The sequence below is a fragment of the Oncorhynchus mykiss genome, chromosome 5 (assembly GCF_057628025.1).
Source record: "Oncorhynchus mykiss isolate SJ-2025 chromosome 5, ASM5762802v1, whole genome shotgun sequence".
Classification (NCBI taxonomy): domain Eukaryota; kingdom Metazoa; phylum Chordata; class Actinopteri; order Salmoniformes; family Salmonidae; genus Oncorhynchus; species Oncorhynchus mykiss.
In genome coordinates, this window is record NC_143026.1 from 15382430 (window position 1) to 15401010 (window position 18581).

Genomic DNA, 18581 nt, shown 5'->3' on the forward strand with positions numbered 1-18581 from the left:
CTGTTCTGATTAAAGAAGCAATAAAACTGGCCTTTAGACTAGTTGGGTATCTGGAGCATCAGCATTTATGGGTTCGATTACAGGCTCAAAATGGACAGAAGCAAGTAACTTTATTCTGAAACTCGTCAGCCTATTCTAGTTCTGAGAAATTACGGCTATTCCATGCGAGAAATTGCCAAGAAACTGAAGATCTCGTTCAACGCTGTGTACTACTCCACAGAACAGTGCAAACTGGCAATAGGGGTGGCCCTAGTGCACAACTGAGCAAGAATACATAGTGTCTAGTTTGAGAAATAGATGCCTCAACTGGCAGCTTCATTAAATAGTACCTGAAAAAAACAGTCTCAACGTCAACAGTGAAGAGGTGACTCCGGGATGCTGGCATTCTAGGCAGAGTTGCAAAGAAATAGCAATATCTGACTGGCCAATAAAAATGTTAAGATGGGCAAAATAACACAGACACTGGACAGAGGAACTCTGCCTAGAAGGCCAGAATATTCCTTGGGTTTACACCAATCTTACTACTACTGCACTGATCACACTCAAACAGAAAAGGCTGATGCTTGCAATTCATTTTTATTGTAAAGTTGTATGATATAAAGCAGAAAGAATTAACATCCAAAGGCCCATTTAGGGCCATGGCAAACTGCCTATCATAGACCCTCTCCCTCTTCCTCCATGGTGTCCTCCAGAAGCTCATGAAAGCAATGCTGTCAATCCACATGGAAGCAGAACATAGAGTGCTCCTGTAAAACAATTATTCCGTCAGGAATTAATCAAACAGTCATTGAACGAATGGGATTCACAGTAATACAATTTGTCTGAGAAATTTCAATCATGAACCCCAGTTGTGGAGCCCCTATCCTCTCATCACAAGCCCAAGCACTTACCTCACCTGCTCTTCTGTGTTTTCCTCTTCCTGCCTCCATCCCTTTCATCCTTTCCTATTAATGCTTCAACAGATAAAGAGACCTCATATGCCACAATCTGTTTCAGGAAAAAAACATCCGAATGCCCACTCACTTGAGGTGAATAATCACATGAGATCAGGAATTGTAGTGGTTGGGTTGAAAGACATTACCTAAACATACTTCTATCAACACTAATACAGTTGTCTACAGAGAACAGGCTTTGATAGTAAACACTTACCTAATGAAGTCATCCAGCTGTGCTCCTCCTCCAACCCTCCCATCCTTTCCAATAGATGCTTCAACAGATCTGTTTCTTTGGCTGCTCTTTTCATCTATCTCAGACTTGAACAGGCTTAGAAAGAGGACAAAAGGAAACCAAAGCAACTTTAAAAGAGAAGTAGAAGAGGCAGACTTATTTTCTTTTTGACGTCTGTTGGCTATTTTTCCTGTGCTCTTGGTCTTCTCCTTTTCTGCTAATCCTTAGTTATTTAAATAGTTATTTTGGCCATATGTCCATCAGAATTCTAGTTCAATCTCCTCTCTATTACTCTTCTAAAGTGTTTTCACCTCTTTTCTCTGGGTCTCTGTTTATCTTGCCTCCCCCTTGTGTTTTCCATAACTTTCTTTCGATCCACTCAGCTCTTCTTTACTGCTAATCTCATTTACCTTTTATCCCATGGTCCTTCCTGATTCTGTCCATCAGAACTTGAATTCTATATCTCCTACTTCCCTCCTGATAAACCACTCTGGTCTCTCTTCCTCCTCTCTCTCATGTTTCCTCCTCTTCACCCTCATGCCTGGCTTCCTTATAATTTGTTCCTCCTTTTACTTATTTTCTCATTTTTTTGTTTGTTTTTTCTCTTAAAAAAAACTCTGTTGTTTATTTACATCTATCAACATACCTAGGAGCATTGACTTGTACATTTCTTCTTTTGTCTGCTCCCTTTCTTTTGTCATCTACTGAAAAGTTGTCGATGCCTCGTCCGCCGCTTTCTTCTGCTTCTTCCTTGTTCTCCCCTTTGCAGACTGTGCGTGAGCGGTCTCTGGACGCTGCTCCCTCTCTTCCCTCTGCACAGAGGCGTCAGATGTAGACGCTGTGACCTCGTATGCCACCACCTGTTTTGCTCTCTGTGTCTGTCCTTTTTTCTGACACAGCGCACGCCTCTTTTCTCTTTCAATCTGTGCATTCCTCTCTTCTCTTTCATACAGTTTCTCCATCTCCATCTTGAACCTGGCCTCGTGATCTTTTATTCTTTGAAGCTCTGCTCTCTTCTTATCCTCGTCCCGTATCCTTGTCTGCCTTTTCTGTTCCTCCTTCTCTTGTTCCTGTTGTATCTTCAATCTCCTTTTCTGTTCCTCTTTCCTCCTCTTCTCTTCTTTCTTTCGTGCCTTTTGCTGCATCTCCAACACCTTCATTCTCTCCTTTCCCCTGTTCCTCTCCTCCTCCATCCTCTGTTTCTCCATCTTTTTCTCTTCCTCTGCCCTCTTTTTCTCTTCTTTTGCACGGGCCTTCTGTTGCATCTCCTGCTGCTTTCTTTCTTTTTTCTCCCTCTTTTTCTCTTGCTCTTGTCTCTTTTTCTCATGTTCGATCTTTAGTTTCATCTCTGCCTTCTCCCTTTTCCTCTGCTCCTCTAACTTGTTTTTTTCCATATTTTCTGTCCTTTTCCTTTCCTCCTCATTCAATTTCTTCTGTCTCTTTTCCCACTTTTTGAGCTCTTCGTCCCTGGCTTTTTCCTTCCTCCTTTCAATCTTCATCATCTCTTCATTTCTCTTAGCCTCATACTTGAAATATTTGATCCTGTCTGCGTAGCTCATGGCATTAAGTTCTTCTATCCCTCGGCTCGCCATCATACACATTGCATTGGCGGTTGCAAATCTCCCTTCCCTTTTACCACTATCAATCTCCTTCCTGTCCCTCTTACCATAAGGATCCCTGTGTAGACATCTCTGCTGTTGTCCACTCATGCTCTCCTCACTTTCACTACTCCCCTCCTGACTTGTGTCCTCACTCACACTCTGAGACACGTCATCCTCAGACGAGCACGAGGGAGTCACAGCATTCTCAGTGATGACGCGAAGCGCCTTGATGTAGTCAGCTTCTGTGTTCACTCTGTGAGCGAGCGGGCACAGCTCCTCGTAAATGGATTTCCATGTGAGTGACTCCTCACAAACATCGTCAGGCAGGTATAGATCAGATGATTGCCTCTTGAGCACATTCACAACCTCTGCCAGGTCCTGCTGGGTGTCCCCCTGAGTGTCCTCTCGGGCGGCCACTGGCGTGGCCTCTGGGTTGTCCGAGCGCTCGGGGGCTGTGGCAGGGATATTAGATTGTTTTACTGCAGAGGAGCAGGAGGCCTCACTGTCATCGTTCTTGTCATCGCTGTTTGCCATTTTCTTCAGAATCTCTTCCTTTCTCTTTTGGGCCATCCTCTCTTTCAGCTGTGCTTTATACATGCTTGCAATTTCTGCTCCTCTCCGTTGAACTTCCTCAGACAATTCCTCAGACGATGCAGTCTCTTGCCTCTTAACCTCATCCTTGACCTTTGCCTGGCCAGTCAATGGGGACCTGGGGTGGACCTGCGGATGGGTCTGTCTCATCCGGGCAGGATGGCCGGGAGCCAGGAGGTGGGATGGGACAGCAAATCGGTGTGAAGCGTGTGGGTGTGACGTCTTGGACGGAGAATGAGGCCATTTATCAGGGGAGGTGCAGCTCTGTGTGTCCAGAGGGGGAAAGATTGAGTGTTTCTTAGGTGGGTCCTTCTGGGTGCCGGCAGCATGCTGGTCAGGCTCCGATTGGCTGTTGGCGAGGTACCTGTGGTGGTTGTACCAGGGGAAAGCTGGCAGTGTCGGGGAGACGGGACAAATAATGGAAGAGGTGGAGCGCTGCTTGATCACCCCTTTATCCACCCCAATCTGTATGATGACAGACACACTTTTATTACTTAATAGCTTGATGGTTATTGTTATTACTATCTTAAAACAATTACATGTGTATGGGTAATAAATATCATAGAGAAAACACGTTTTATTACTGTATATTAGCCTATTAGGAAAATGGGAAGGTCCACACTTTTGGAATCATTCCAATTCAGAAATTCTTCCATTCCTTTACAACTTTATTCTAAGAATGCAGACCATCCCGAGAATACTACCAGTGCAGAATGCAGACCTTCCTCAGAATACTATCAGTGCAGAATGCAGACCATCCCAAGAATACTACCAGTGCAGAATGCAGACCTTCCTCAGAATACTATCAGTGCAGAATGCAGACCTTCCTCAGAATACTTCCAGTGCAGAATGCAGACCTTCCTCAGAATACTATCAGTGCAGAATGCAGACCTTCCTCAGAATACTATCAGTGCAGAATGCAGACCTTCCCAAAAATACTACCGGTGCAGAACACAGACCTTCTTCAGAATACTATCAGTGCAGAATGCATACCTTCCTCAGAATACTACCAGTGCAGAACACAGGCCTTCCTCAGAATACTACCAGTGCAGAATGCAGACCTTCCTCAGAATACTTCCAGTGCAGAATGCAGACCTTCCTCAGAATACTACCAGTGCAGAATGCAGACCTTCCCAAGAATACTACCAGTGCAGAACACAGGCCTTCCTCAGAATACTTCCAGTGCAGAATGCAGACCTTCCTCAGAATACTATCAGTGCAGAATGCAGACCTTCCTCAGAATACTACCAGTGCAGAATGCAGACCTTCCTCAGAATACTACCAGTGCAGAATGCAGACCTTCCTCAGAATACTACCAGTGCAGAACACAGGCCTTCCTCAGAATACTACCAGTGCAGAATGCAGACCTTCCCAAAAATACTACCAGTGCACAACACAGGCCTTCCTCAGAATACTATCAGTGCAGAATGCAGACCTTCCTCAGAATACTTCCAGTGTGCAGTTCTTTTTCTTGCCTTCTTATTTCACTATTCTATCTATTTATATCTAATTTCTGTGTATCAGGATTGGGAACATCTAAAGCAACTACAGTATATCTACTTATATGAAAGTCTGATTAAAGAAAACGGCTCTTGTTACCTCCTCCAAGAGTTGGTGCAGCCTAAATATTTCTCCATACAGCGCCTTAATCTCCCTCATGTTTCCTCGCTCAGTTCTCCATGTCTCTCTAGCCAATCTCCAATGGGCGAGGTCAAGGTCATGGATATCCTCCCGCATGCCTAGTTCAACCTGGGTTCCCTTCTCATTTAGCCTCTTCTTTTTCCTCTTCTTCTGGATTGAATCGGTGTTCTCCTTGTCCTGCCTACACACCTTTGGGGCAGTAGGGATATTGAGTATAGAACATGGTATATTTTATTTTACTCATTGGATTATTATGTGCCTTCCATTGTATTTCATTATTATAGAATATCAATAAGGTATAATGTTGACACTAGATCAAGCCGTAGTTTGTACAAAGTTTACACTGATTGGCCATACATGATTAGTCTGGACCACTTTAGTGGGTCGTAGATTTAGCCTGCAGATGGGACTTACATTAAGGCTGGGGAGTTGTGAGGAGTTGTGAGGCTGGTGTGTTCTGGGCCTGTGGAGTTCAGTAGTTCCTGTGCAGAAATCATCCTGTGCAGTCCGATTTGCCCATGGCTAGAAATGAAAATGATGACAAACATGCAGTCGGAAATGAGGTTATCATGATACAAGCTTGTTATTTTCAATCTTAGAAAAGCTCATAGGCCTATATGTCAAAGTGATGATTTTAAATCACTGGAGTTTTGACTATGAGGGTGGTGAGAGAAAATATATTCTAACCATTCTTATGATGAGCCTTGGAAAGGAGAACTTTCCCATAGTTCCTTCAATTACAGTAATCCTGAAAAAGATACAATATGGCTTAAAAATATGATTATATTATTCAAATCATCTAAATTAAATTGTGCCACAAAGTAGGCCTTTTCACACTAAATCACAAGTGGTCACAACTACTTACCACCAAAATAACCATCCAAAATATAGCAATGATTTTGACCCTGAATTGAACTTGTAAGTGTTGCTGTAATATGACAGTAACGCTATGGCAAGCCATTTAGGCTGTCATCATACCAGAATACAATCATTTATGACATCACAATTGTGATGTAATGTGGTGCCATGGGAAGCCACACCCACCATGACAGACAACAAATCACCAGAGCCACATAGGCCTATTAACCAATTAATCCACTTCTATGTTTGAAATACAGTATATTTAGTACTAGTAAGCTCATAAACATAGTAAAAACCACACTGTAGCAATGTGTATCACTTCACAGCTACTGTTCATGATGCATCATGAGTGGCTGTCCTCTGATGGGACCCTATATTCCCTACATTGTAACTCTTCAGGATGTGGCAGAGTATGAAAACCTTTGCACTGTCTCTGATGCAGGTGTTTTTTTCTCCCACTCATTATGACATCACTGTGGACATTTTGCCTGAGTTTGGCATCTCTGGGGATAATATGCTGTGTGCAGACCACTTTCACACATATGCACTAGTGAAATCATTGTATTTCCTCCTGCATTTATGTATAATTGCAACATTACAGAATTTCTACGATTGTGCGTCGCCCTATGGGACTCCCAGGGCTTTAGACCGCTGCACCACTCGGAAGGCCAATATAAACGCATCTTCAAAGAATTTACTGAGTTACAGTCCATATATTGGTGAATTGAAATTAATTAATTAGTCCCTAATCTATGGATTTCACATGACTGTACAGGGGTGCATCCATTGGGTGGGCCTTGGAGGGCTCACCCACTTGCAGCCAGGCCCAGCCAATCAGAATGAGTTTGTCCCCACAAAAATGCATTATTATATGCAAATACTTGTCAGCCTCCCTCCCAGCGTGGCTACAAATTCTCTAAAAGGATTTTCGAGGCACCTTATGGTTGAAAAATTAAGATTCAATTATCTAGCAACAGCTCTGGTGGACATTGCTGCAGTCATTATGCCAATTGCACACTCCCTCAAAACTTGAGGCATCTGTGGCATTGTATTGTGACACAACTGCACATTTTAGGGGCTTTTTATTGTCCCCAGTACAATGTGCCCCTGTGTAATGACCATGCTATTTAATCAGCTTCTTGATATGCCACACCTGTCAGGTGGATGGATTACCTTGGCAAAGGAGAAATGCTCACTAACAGCGATGTAGACACATTTGTGCACAAAATGAGAAAATACGCTTTTTTTGCATATGAAACATTTTTGAGATGTTTTATTTCATCTCATGAAACATGGGACAAACACTTTACATGTTGTGTGTATATTTTTGTTCAGTGTACATTTCCAAGGCAACACATCCTCTAAAACGAACCTTCTCTGGGGTAGGCTAACTCTGAGCTTTCTCATATATCCTGAATGAATTGTCTGATTTGCGAGTTAAGGACCAATGAAATCAGATCGATAGGAGTGGGGGAAAAGGGGGCTTGTGCATTGATAAGCACCTCAAAATAAGTTAACAATAGGTAATAAAATATGACACTTTTGCCCATAAGATGGCTCTAATTTGGACTATTTTACACCATAGCCTGATGAAATTTACAATAACTTTTCTAGAGTAAAAACATCCCCATATATAGGGTCAGTTTGCTCCAAGCAGAACTGGGCTAGGCGATGCAAACTTCTGTGCTCACACTCCCTAAAGACCTTCGCTTGAAAAACTAGAAGAAAGAGGCAATATTACTGTTTGTCTCTCTTGAGCCACCGTAGTAACAATATAGCCAGAAACACTTCCTCAAAATAGATACATCAAGACATCTGTATTGAATTATTTTCGTTTTTGCAGAGGAGGTCTTAGTCGTGCAATTACACATCCGTTTAGTGCAGTAATTCTCAAGTGAATGATAGCAAACACTTCATTGAAGAATCCCGTCCATAGTTCCCACCCCTACTGTAAACCAATCACTGATGAAGGGGTGTAGACTTTGACTACTAAACTTCCACTTGCCTCAACAAAAAAACTGGTGCATGCGAACAGTTGAAAATAACCTACCAAACACCAAAATGAACAAAAACTTCACCAAATGTATAAGCTTAAAGTGTTTTGACTGGGAAGCATGTGACAGCCTTTTACGGAAGGTGGACGAGCAAAATCCACCATCGTAGTACGGATGATGCCTGAGCTGGAATGTGAAGCTAACTGAAGCTGGCTAGATTTAAAAGACCCTGGGTAGATCTAGCTTGCTTCTTGGTATACCACTCTGGGAACACCTTGGACTTACGACATGGGCTCTATGCTACATTATGGACAGTACTATTCACTGCTCTATACTATGGATGCACATTACCACTGTCTATACTGCACTATACATGAACACTAACACTGTCTACACGGTTTCCCACAGCAGATATTTATTTTCTGTCAATGGGGAGCCCACCATCCTAGCCAAGATCCACAACAAGATATCAGAGATGGGCCAGAGAACACACAGGATTGAACTAAACATCCAGAAAATCTGACCCCTCTACAACTGTGGCTGTATGACATGCCATACTCTTTTTGAACAGACGGCATCAGATACATGGCCTACACATACTAAGACAGAGGAGCGCTGTTCAGCTGTCTCAGATGATTTATCTGAGGTTGATGTCTCTTTCTGTCAATAGTGTTTAACTGCAGCCCACATTTCGGGGTGTCCCTGCATGAGGGCATTCCTGCACCTGCTACATTATGCACAGTACTGTTCACTATATACTATGGATGCACATTAACACTGTCTATAATGCACAATCTGTTGTTGAGGTTGATGACTTAAAAACAAGTGCTCCCACCTGCATCTGTTCTGGTGACACAGGAGTTTGAAGTGGAGGGAGTACAGGGCTTAGTATGTCCCTCAAGGAGGCTAAAAAAAGATTTTGACTTGGAAAAGTTGAATATTTTCAGGAGTCAGGTAATTGTTTAAGGGAGGAGGATTGGAGGGAAAGATAGAGCAGGTTGAAAAGACTGAGGGAGGCAGAGGATGGGTTTGTATCTGTTGAAGATAGCAATGACAAGGGAGAGGGAATGTCGAGGAAGATTGGTATCAAGTTGAAACAAAGTGGGCCGGACACCAGTTTGAGTTCTGGAGGTGAAATGGAAGGGGCAGAAGGTATTGTGAGGAGTTTGGAGCCCAAGCCTTCCATTGATGGGCATGGCTATGATAAAGATATGATTGGTTCAGTGGGAGTAAGATTTTTGAAGAAGGTGGAACCATGGTCGGTTCCAAGTTGGGTGGAAAAGATGGTGGGTGCCATTGAGTCGGTGAAGGTAACCCTAAGTGGACGTGTCTGGTGCGAGAGAGGCAGGTTGAGGTGGCCAGGGTCATTGTAGTGAAGAACATGTTGTATGCAGAGGAAGTGGAGGGTGGATCAAGGGTGAGGGATTCTGAGAGGATCCCTGTGAATAGTAGATCTTTGCCAGAACAGAGGGATAGGCCAATGAGTGATATATGTTTCAGTGAGTTTGGCTTAGCATTCATAGCCATTGTTATCTGCTGTACTGCAGAGATGATACGTAAGTCATATAAAATAGATGTTGTGGTGGCAGCTGCAGAGAAGTACTTGGGGGTATGAGATTAGATTTCAGAAGAGTTACAGGGTGTGTTGAGTTGTAGTGTCCCGTCCTCTCGGGTCGTTGGCCTGGGGTAGGATAAGATAGGGTTAAAGTAGTGGAATAAGGTGATGGGTTTTAATGAGTGTAGGGTTAGTTAGAAGGGTCATTAAATATATATATATATTTATTTTTTCACATTTCCCCTTTCCAATTTTGTATCAGAAAGGTAATGGATTCATACAATAGTTCAGTAGAGGGCGATAATGCAACATATTGGATGCCAACTGTCTTTAAACCTCACAGAAGCAGAAGAAGAAGACGAAGAATGCACCTGTTATTTTGTGATTGCTGCCCTGCCCACTATTTAACTGGAAGGAGAGCTATTCCACACAATTGTTTATGCGTTTTCTATGGTTGTTTTTTTTCCAAATCTTGGGGGACAATTGTTGTTGCAACATGGTTTGGTTTCTGATTCTCATCTGGTTTGTCCAAGGTAGGACCAGTCATTTTGGCTATGTGACATCCTGTTCTTGAGTGTTTTCCGTTTGAGGTAGGCGTGGCCGGCCCCACTGCGGACGCCAATTGGTTCATCATGTTGTTATCTAACATGTATTATGTTCCCCTTGTGTATTTCAGTGGGCAGTGTTCCCATCACCAATTTCACAAATGCTACTACTTCAAATGCTACTTTCCCTGCCACAGGTAGGCAGGCCTGCATTTGGGACCAGTCATTTTGTTAGGTGACAGGCTGAAAGCTAGGCCTGTTTTCCATGTATATTTAATGTAGGCCAGCCCCACTGCAAAACTGTTCTGTTCCTCTTTATAATATTTTCTTTCTGTATTTCAGTGGACAATTCTACATACACCAACAATTCTACAAATATGACTTTCACTGCCACAGGTAGGTTTCTACTGTGATCCTAAAGTCAATCACTTCGGCTGATGGGGCCTAAAGAAACAATTAAATCGGTCTTCAAGTTTATGGCCTGTCTATCAATAAACATAATGATATTACAAAATAAGTTTGTTCACAATTTCTTTTAGGTTCTACTGCCTCAATGGGGACACGCCACAGACTAAATGATTGGGTTAAAACGCCTGAAACCAGAGAAGGTAACGCATTCATTAGATGAAGCGCACAATCCTGGACCTCTACTATGAGGTCTGGACTTTAATGGCACTGGAGGTAGTGACTTGTAACTAGTAGATGTCATGTCAGTGTTTCAGACCATCTCTCTCTGTTACAGAGGACTTACAGTTCGACCTTGCTATCATGGAGGGAGACATTCTGGTTTCAGTGAGTCTGTTAACCCTGCTTTCTGTCCTGTTACTGCATCTTTTAGGCTGATGAATCTAATTGATACCACCTTCTGATATACACATTCTGAATCTAATGACTCCGAAATCATTCAAGCCAGATTGTTGAACAGAATTACATTTGAACGTGCTCTACCAGTTGTCCATGGTGTTTGTCCTTCAGATGGTTACAATTTGAGCCAATATATCCACAGGAAAATATACAATGCATGCATAATAACTGAAGTGCCAGGTGATAGAAATTCCAACTTCAGTACCGCCACTCTAAAGTTGTTTTAACAGTACTTTCCTGTGGATATTTTTAACCATCTGAAGGATCAACACCACGGACCACCAGTAGAGTAAGTTTCAATGTCATTTGATTTAACATTCTGTCTTGTAAAGAAACCTTTAGTGATTTTGCAGTCATTAATTTCAGTCTGTGTAGAAGCTGGTACAGTGCCTTCTGAAAGCATCGTACCCCTTGACTTATTTCACATTTTGTTGTTACAGCCTGAATTCAAAATGGATTAAATACAAATTCTAACCCGTCTACACAAAATAACCCATAATGACAGTGAAAATGTTTAAGAAATGTTTGCTAGTTTATTGGAAATGAAATGCAGAAATATCTCAACTAGTCGCATCCCAGAGTTAATACTTTGTAGAAGCACCTTTGGCAGCGACTACACCTTTGAGTTTCTCTGGTTAAGTCTAAGAGCTTTCCACATCTGGATTGTGTAACTTCTCAAAATCGAATCCAAATTATTCAAGCTGTCAAATTGGTTGTTGATCACTACTAAACAACCATGTTCAGGTCCTGCAGTAGATTTGTCAAAACTGTAACTTGGCCACTCGGCAACATTCTGTCTTGGTAAGAAACTCCAGTGCAGTCCTTGTGTTTTAGGTCATTGTCCTGCAGAAAGGTGAATTGTGCTCCCAGTGTCTGGTAGAAAGCAGACTAAACCAGGATTTCCTCTAGGATCTTGCTTGTGCTTAGCTCATAACGTTTCTTTTTTTTATCCTGAAACTCCCCAGTCCGCTATGATTACAAGCATACCCATAACATGATGCATCCACCACAATGCTTGAAAATATGAAGTGGTACTCAGTAATCTTTTGGATTTGCCTGTCATTACACTTTGTATTCAGGACCAAAAGATAATTGCTTTGCCACATTTTCTGCAGTATTACTTTAGTGCCTTGATGCAAACAGGATGCATGTTTTGGAATAATTTTATTCTGTACAGGCTTCCTTTTCACTGTCAATCAGGTTAGTATTGTAGAGTAACTAAAATGTTGTTCCATTCTCAGTTCTCTTATCACAGCCATTAAAGTCTAACTGTTTTATAGTCACTATTGGGTTCATGGTGAAATCCCTGAGCGGTTTCCTTCTCTGGCAACTGACTTAGGAAAGACACCTGTATCTTTTGTATGGACTGGGTGTATTGAAACACCATCCAAAGTGTAATTAACTTCACCACGTTCGAAGGGATCTTCAATGTCTGCTTTTTTTTACCCATCTATGCAAGTTTTTGAAACCAACAGGACGTTGTAGTTAAATCTGTTTGAAATGCACTGCTTGTTTGAGACCTTACAATTCTGTATGTGTGGGTTACAGAGATCAGGTAGTCATTCAAAATTAAGGTCAACACTATTGCACAGTAAGTCATGCAAATAATATTTGTGTGACGACAATCTCAATTTAAATCGTAGTGGCACGGTTTTAGTTGATTTGAATTTTCTTCTAAAAGATCTTAAAATATATATAGTTTACAAAACATTAGGAGCACTTAATATTGAGTTGCACCCCCCTTTGCCCTCAGAAAAGCCTCAATTCGCCAGGGCATGGACTCTACAAGGTGTCACGCATTCCACAGGAATACTGGCTCCATGATGTCCTCAATGCTTCCCACCATTGTGCCCAGTTGCCTGGTAGTGGATCTCTAATCCGAAATAGCTCGTTCCATCTCATCCCACAGATGCTTAATTGGATTGAGATCTGGTGACTGGACAATCCTAGCCTTGTGGCTTGGGGCATTATCCTGCTGATAAAATCAATTCAGATGGATACACTGCTGCCATGAAGGGATGCACCTGATTTTCAAGTATGTTCAGACATTCAAACGTTGTGCAACTTTTATCCAACGTGTGCCATGAAAAGGCACCCCACAGCATCACTCCACCACTGCCACTCTCTAGCCTGCAATGTTGACAAACATCATGATGGCTGCATGTGGTTTTCTTCATACCCTAGTCCTCCCATCAGTGTGAAATTGCAACAAAAAAAACGGAATTCATCAGACCAGACGTTTTTCCAAATCTCCTGTGTGCAGTGTTTCCTTAGTCCACTGCAACATGTTTTTTGCTGAAAGAAGTGGTACTCTGTAAGGTTGTCGGCTGCCATACCCCATTTGTGTCAAGATTCTACGAGTTGAGCATTCTTTGGGCACGAATGTTTTACTGGACAGTCAATTGAATATAACTGTAGCCCGTCTGTTGCTCTGCACAATTCGTGTCACCCATTTTCGACCACTGGACTGCCATTGGCTGGGTGTCCTTTGGGTGCTGGACCGTTCTTCACACACACTGGAAACTGATTGTGAAATACCCAGCAACGTTGCAGTTCTTTGACACTCAAACTGGTGAGCCTGGTACCTACCATACCCTGATCAAAGGTACTTAAATATTTTGTCCTGCCTATTCACCCTCCGAATGGCATATATACATGATCCATGTCGCAAGGCTTAACAATCCTCCTTTAACTGGTCTCTTCATATACACTGATTGAACAGGTGACCTCAATAAGGATCATAGCATTCACCTGGTCAGTCTGTCATGGAAAGTACACTGTATATTGCTCCTTTTTTTCTACATACTTAGTCTGGTTTTAGTCATTTAAGTTAATACTGAAATAGTTTTACCATTTTAGAATTTAAAAACATTCATAGGGGAAACGCAGAAATAACAATTGAATTAATCGGAGGCCTATGCTGTCTCGCGACAGCTGGATTTAAGATGAGTTGTTTTGTCCTACAGGAAGACCGATTAGCTGTGAAGTCACTTTGGCCTGAGAAAGATGGTGTCACTTCTATCCCCTACAAGATCAACGATTATCTGGGTGAGTGTCGAATACAGTAGGAGAGATGAACACTAACACTAGATGTTTTCTAATACAGTGAGAATGATATGCACCGTCTAATGGTAGATTGTCTCTGATCCACACAGTGGACAGAAAGGTAACTATACTAGCAGCGTTCAAGATGATTTCAGACCAGACGTGTATCCTCTTCCACGAATACACCAATGAGATTAACTACATAGACATCATCTCTGGGACAGGGTGAGTCCAAAGTGGGCACATTAACACATTCTCTCCTTCCCAGCAGTTTACAGTTAACTCACAACCTCTCCTTCCTTTTTCCTGTGTTCAATCCTTTATTTGTCTCTCTTCATGTCATATCCCCTCTCTCTCCTCCTTCTCTCACCTTTCTCTTTCTTCCCTTAACTCTAGCTGTGCGTCGTATGTAGGTTTTCAGGGCGGGGCCCAGTCTCTGTACTTCGGTAGAGCCTGTAACGTGGGGAACCTGTGCCATGAGCTGATGCATGCCCTGGGCCTGCACCACGAGCACACACGGCCAGACCGTGACCAATACGTCACCATACAGTGGGACAACGTGGTCCCAGGTTACTCACACCAACACAACATACTAAACCACCTCACTGGCATTACATGTGGGGCAGGGCTGGTCAATTTGTCCCCTGAAGAGCTGCAGTGTGTAGGTTTTAGTACTAGCCCAACACTAACATACCTGATTCAGCTTTTTGCGGTCTGGAGTGAAGACCGTACAGAATAACTAACTATTGACATTTAATATTTTATTAGGTACTGCCTAAGTGTAACGGATGTGAAACGGCTAGCTTAGTTAGCGGTGGTGCGCGCTAAATAGCGGTTCAATCGGTGACGCCACTTGCTCTGAGACCTTGAAGTAGTGATTCCCCTTGCTCTGCAAGGGCCGTGGCTTTTGTGGAGCGATGGGTAACGATGCTTCGTGGGTGTGTTGTTGATGTATGCAGAGGGTCCCTGGTTTGCGCCCGGGTATGGGCAAGGGGACGGTCTAAAGTTATACTGTTACATAAGCAGCAGCTACTCTTCCTGGGCTCCACACACCATGAAACACTACATAACATGAATAGACAGTGCACCACAAGGACAGAACAACATTAGTTTAAGAATAGTCTTTCATACATTTATGCCTTAATGTTCCATTTATCATGTACTTATTATAACGGAAATACTGCAGCCATTCATTTCCCCACACATTGCAACCCTTTCCTCTAATGTTGAAATTGCTTTGTCTAAGCAGGTCCCGATGTCCTAATATCATAGCAACCTTGAATCCTTATATCCTAATCTCACAGTACCAGTTATGTAAACACCAGAGAATCTTACACCAGTAACCATCAGTGTTCTTCAGTTTGAGACCAATACTATGTATTTCATAGACTAATTCCCATACCCGTAATGGGTATCCTGGGATAACATGTAAGCTCGTTTTGAGGGCAGTTTTGTTACATTACCACCCGCAATGGGTTTCATTAGGTAAGATGAAATATTCATGCCTTGAATCATGTAGAGTTTCCTCCTGCTAGAGGTTCAACTTAATGGTTTTTCCATCTCAACTTGTATACATTTCCATTTTCATTCACCTATATCACATTCACACCCAGCAGTGTCCATCAGTCACATCTGCCTCTTGTAACTCTTTTAACTTCCAGGAAAACAAGAGAACTTTAAGGTGAAGAAAGGAGACACTCAGGACCTGCCCTATGACTACGACTCCATAATGCACTACGGAATGTCAGTCACACTACTCTCCTCCTTATTCCCACTAAAGTCCTAATTTTACTCACCTTGTTTTTAAACTGCTAGCAATGAGTAAATATTAGTTTTACTGTGACTGTGTACGGTATCCAGCTCCAGTAATATTTCCCTGTGCGTACCAAATGGTTCCCTCTTTAGGTCACAATTAATTTTTTTACCTGGGCTCTGGTCAAACTATGTGCACTATTGGGAATAGGGTGGCATTGTGGCGCAGTTGTGTTAAAGTAGCAAGTCCTCTAATCCCCCATTGTTGGGTTTCTCCTGGCAGATACTACTTCTCATCAAACCGGAACCCCACTATTGGCTCCAAGAAGAGGGGAGTCCAGATTGGACAGAGAAATCACCTGAGCCCCCTGGACATAACACGCCTTAACAAACTCTATCAATGTGGTAAAGGCATGCGCACACACAGACAGACGGGAAAAATATCAGAATTGGGCTGCCTTTGTAAATGCAGTCATTATCGCACTGTATTCTAACCATGTTCATGTCCTGTTACAGAATAACAATGCACAGTTTATCACTTATTGCACCATCGAAGATTTCAACACCGCTGCTGTCGACTGAAGATTCCAACACAAATGGCACTGACATTTTAACTTCTCAACAATGAATAAGTTGAACAAGTCCCTTAAAGCTTTCTGATGTATTGTATGTGTGTTCAGCAGCAGGTAGTTTAATGTGTCCTGTGCTCTTGCTGCCTTGAATTAGGCCTATTCCACTGCACTTGTCTTGGAAATAAATAAAATGATCCAGTCAGTGATGTTTCTTGCAGTGTTCTATTTCATTCTATAATGGACCTTCTCAGCTATGCTCATCGTGCATCCCAAGGTGGGATCAGAGATGAAGTAGATCTAACATAGCAGGAGAGATGACTTAAATTAATTGTGGTTAAGGTATAGGACTTGGCTGGCTAGCTAGGCAACAAATTATTTAAAAATGATGATGCTGTAACAGGACTTAGACAGCAGGGATCATAGTCACCAATCAGAATGTCACCCTCTGGAAGGGTGTACTACGAAACCTGTGAGTTGATGAGAACTTTGGTAAACTCTTGAGCTCAACCATGTATGTGGCTCACCAGTTAGCAACGAATACTAAACACATATACATAAGGATGTATAAACACACTACTGTTCATGTTTTGTGTCACTTGAAATGTCCTTGTTTTTGAAAGCCTTTTGTTCATTCAAATATCAACGTGATCAGAAATAGTGTAGACAATGTAAATAGTTGTGTGGAATATCTACAGTTGAAGATCATATACGCCTTAGCCCAATACATTTCAACTCAGTTTTTCCTGACTTTTAATCCTATTAAAAATTCCCTGTCTTTGGTCATTTAGGATCCCCACTGTATTTTATGAATGTGAAATTTCAGCTTTTATTCCTTTCATCACATTCCCAGTGGGTCAGAAGTTTACGTACACTCGATTCGTGTTTGGTAGCATTGCCTTTAAATTGTTTAAGTTGGGTCAAACATTTTGGGTAGCCTTCCACAAGCTTCCCACAATAAGTTGGGTGAATTTTGGCCCATTCCTCCTGACAGAACTGTTGTAACCGAGTCCGGTTTGTAGGCTTACTTGCTCGCACACGCTTTTTCAGTTCTGCCCACAAATGTTCTATAGGTTTGAAGTCAGTCCATTAACTTGACTTCGTTGTCCTTAAGCCATTTTGCCACAACTTTGGACGTATGCTTGGTCATTGTCCAGTTGGAAGTTGCGATCAAGTTTAACTTCCTAATATTTCTTGATGTGTCAATATATCCACATTTTCCCCTCATGATGCCATCTATTTTGTGAAGTTCGCCAGTCTGTCCTGCAGCAAAGTACCCCCACAACATGCTACAACCCCTGTTCTTCACGGTTGGGATGGTGTTCTTTGGCTTTCAAGCCTCCCCCTTTTTCCTCCAAACATAATGGTCATTGTGGCCAAACAGTTATATTTTTATTTCAAAAGAGCTGAGGACATTTCTCCAAAAAGTACAATCTTTGTCCCCATGTGCAGTTGCAAACTGTAGTCTGGATTTTTTTATGGAGGTTTTGGAGCAGTGGCTTCTTCCTTGTAGAGCGGCCTTTCGGGTTATGTTGATATAGGACTCATTTTACTGTGGATATAGATACTTTGTACATGTTTCCTCCAGCATCTTCACAAGGTTCTTTGCTGCTGTTCTGGGATTGATTTGCACTTTTTGCACCAAAGTACGCTCATCTCTTGGACACAGAATGTGTCTCCTTCCTGAGTCGTATGATGGCTGCGTGGTCACATGGTGTTTATACTTGCGTACTATTGTTTGTACAGATGATACCTTCAGGTGTTGGGAAATTGCTCCCAAAGATGAACCAGACTTGTGGAGGCACCCATTTTATTTTTCTGAGGTCTTGGCTGATTTTTTTTTTTTTTTCACATGACGTCAGGCAAAGAGGCACTGAGTTTGAAGGTAGGCCTTGAAATACATCCACTTCTCCAATTGACTAAAATGATGTCAATTAGCCTATCGGAAGCTTCTAAAGCCATGACATCATTTTCTGGAATTTGTCAAAATGTTTAAAGGCACAGTCACCTTACTGTAAGTAAACTTCTGACCCACTGCAATTGTGATACAGTGAAATAATCTGTTAGAAACATTTGTTGGAATTACTTGTGTCATGCACACAGATGTCCTAACCGACTTGCCAAAACTATCGTTTGTTAACAAGAAATTTGTGGAGTGGTTGAAAAATGAGTTTTATTGACTCCAACCTAAGTGTATATAAACTTCCGACTTCAACTGTACATAGTTGTACAGAGGCCTATTATCAGCAACCATAACTCCTGTGTTCCAATGGCACGTTGTTAGCTAATTCAAATGTATAATTTTAAAAGGCTAATTGATCATTAGAAAATCCTTTTGCAATTACGTTAGCACAGCTGAAAACTGTTCTGATTAAAGAAGCAATAAAACTGGCCTT

The 18581-nt window shown here is 42.1% G+C and overlaps 2 protein-coding genes across 4 annotated transcripts; one reads left to right on the forward strand and one right to left on the reverse strand.

The window, feature by feature from the left end:
- Positions 1–559: 559 nt before the first annotated feature.
- On the reverse strand, positions 560–6607 carry LOC110523296 (uncharacterized). 3 transcript variants are annotated; one of them, XR_016495885.1, is made up of 4 exons: positions 5415–6607; positions 4959–5189; positions 891–3824; positions 560–746 (listed from the first exon to the last, which is right to left on the reverse strand). XR_016495885.1 is itself a non-coding variant. In XM_090233883.1 (3 exons), the coding sequence occupies exons 2-3, from the start codon at positions 5094–5096 to the stop codon at positions 1869–1871; spliced, it is 2094 nt and encodes a 697-aa protein (XP_090090009.1). In that variant the 5' UTR covers positions 5097–5189; positions 5415–6607; the 3' UTR covers positions 560–1868. The 3 variants fall into 3 exon arrangements, 1 of the variants encoding a protein (XP_090090009.1); XR_016495886.1 differs by lacking the exon at positions 560–746 and having other exon boundaries at positions 1150–1263; positions 1814–3824; XM_090233883.1 differs by having other exon boundaries at positions 560–3824.
- A 3147-nt stretch (positions 6608–9754) lies between these two features.
- Positions 9755–16385, forward strand: LOC110518391 (high choriolytic enzyme 1). Its single transcript, XM_090236602.1, has 11 exons — positions 9755–9943; positions 10087–10152; positions 10298–10351; positions 10495–10563; positions 10698–10747; positions 13786–13867; positions 13975–14089; positions 14261–14433; positions 15526–15607; positions 15900–16021; positions 16133–16385. Exons 1-11 carry the CDS (start codon positions 9850–9852, stop codon positions 16135–16137), a joined length of 912 nt encoding a protein of 303 aa, XP_090092728.1. The 5' UTR covers positions 9755–9849; the 3' UTR covers positions 16138–16385.
- The last annotated feature ends 2196 nt before the right edge of the window (positions 16386–18581 follow it).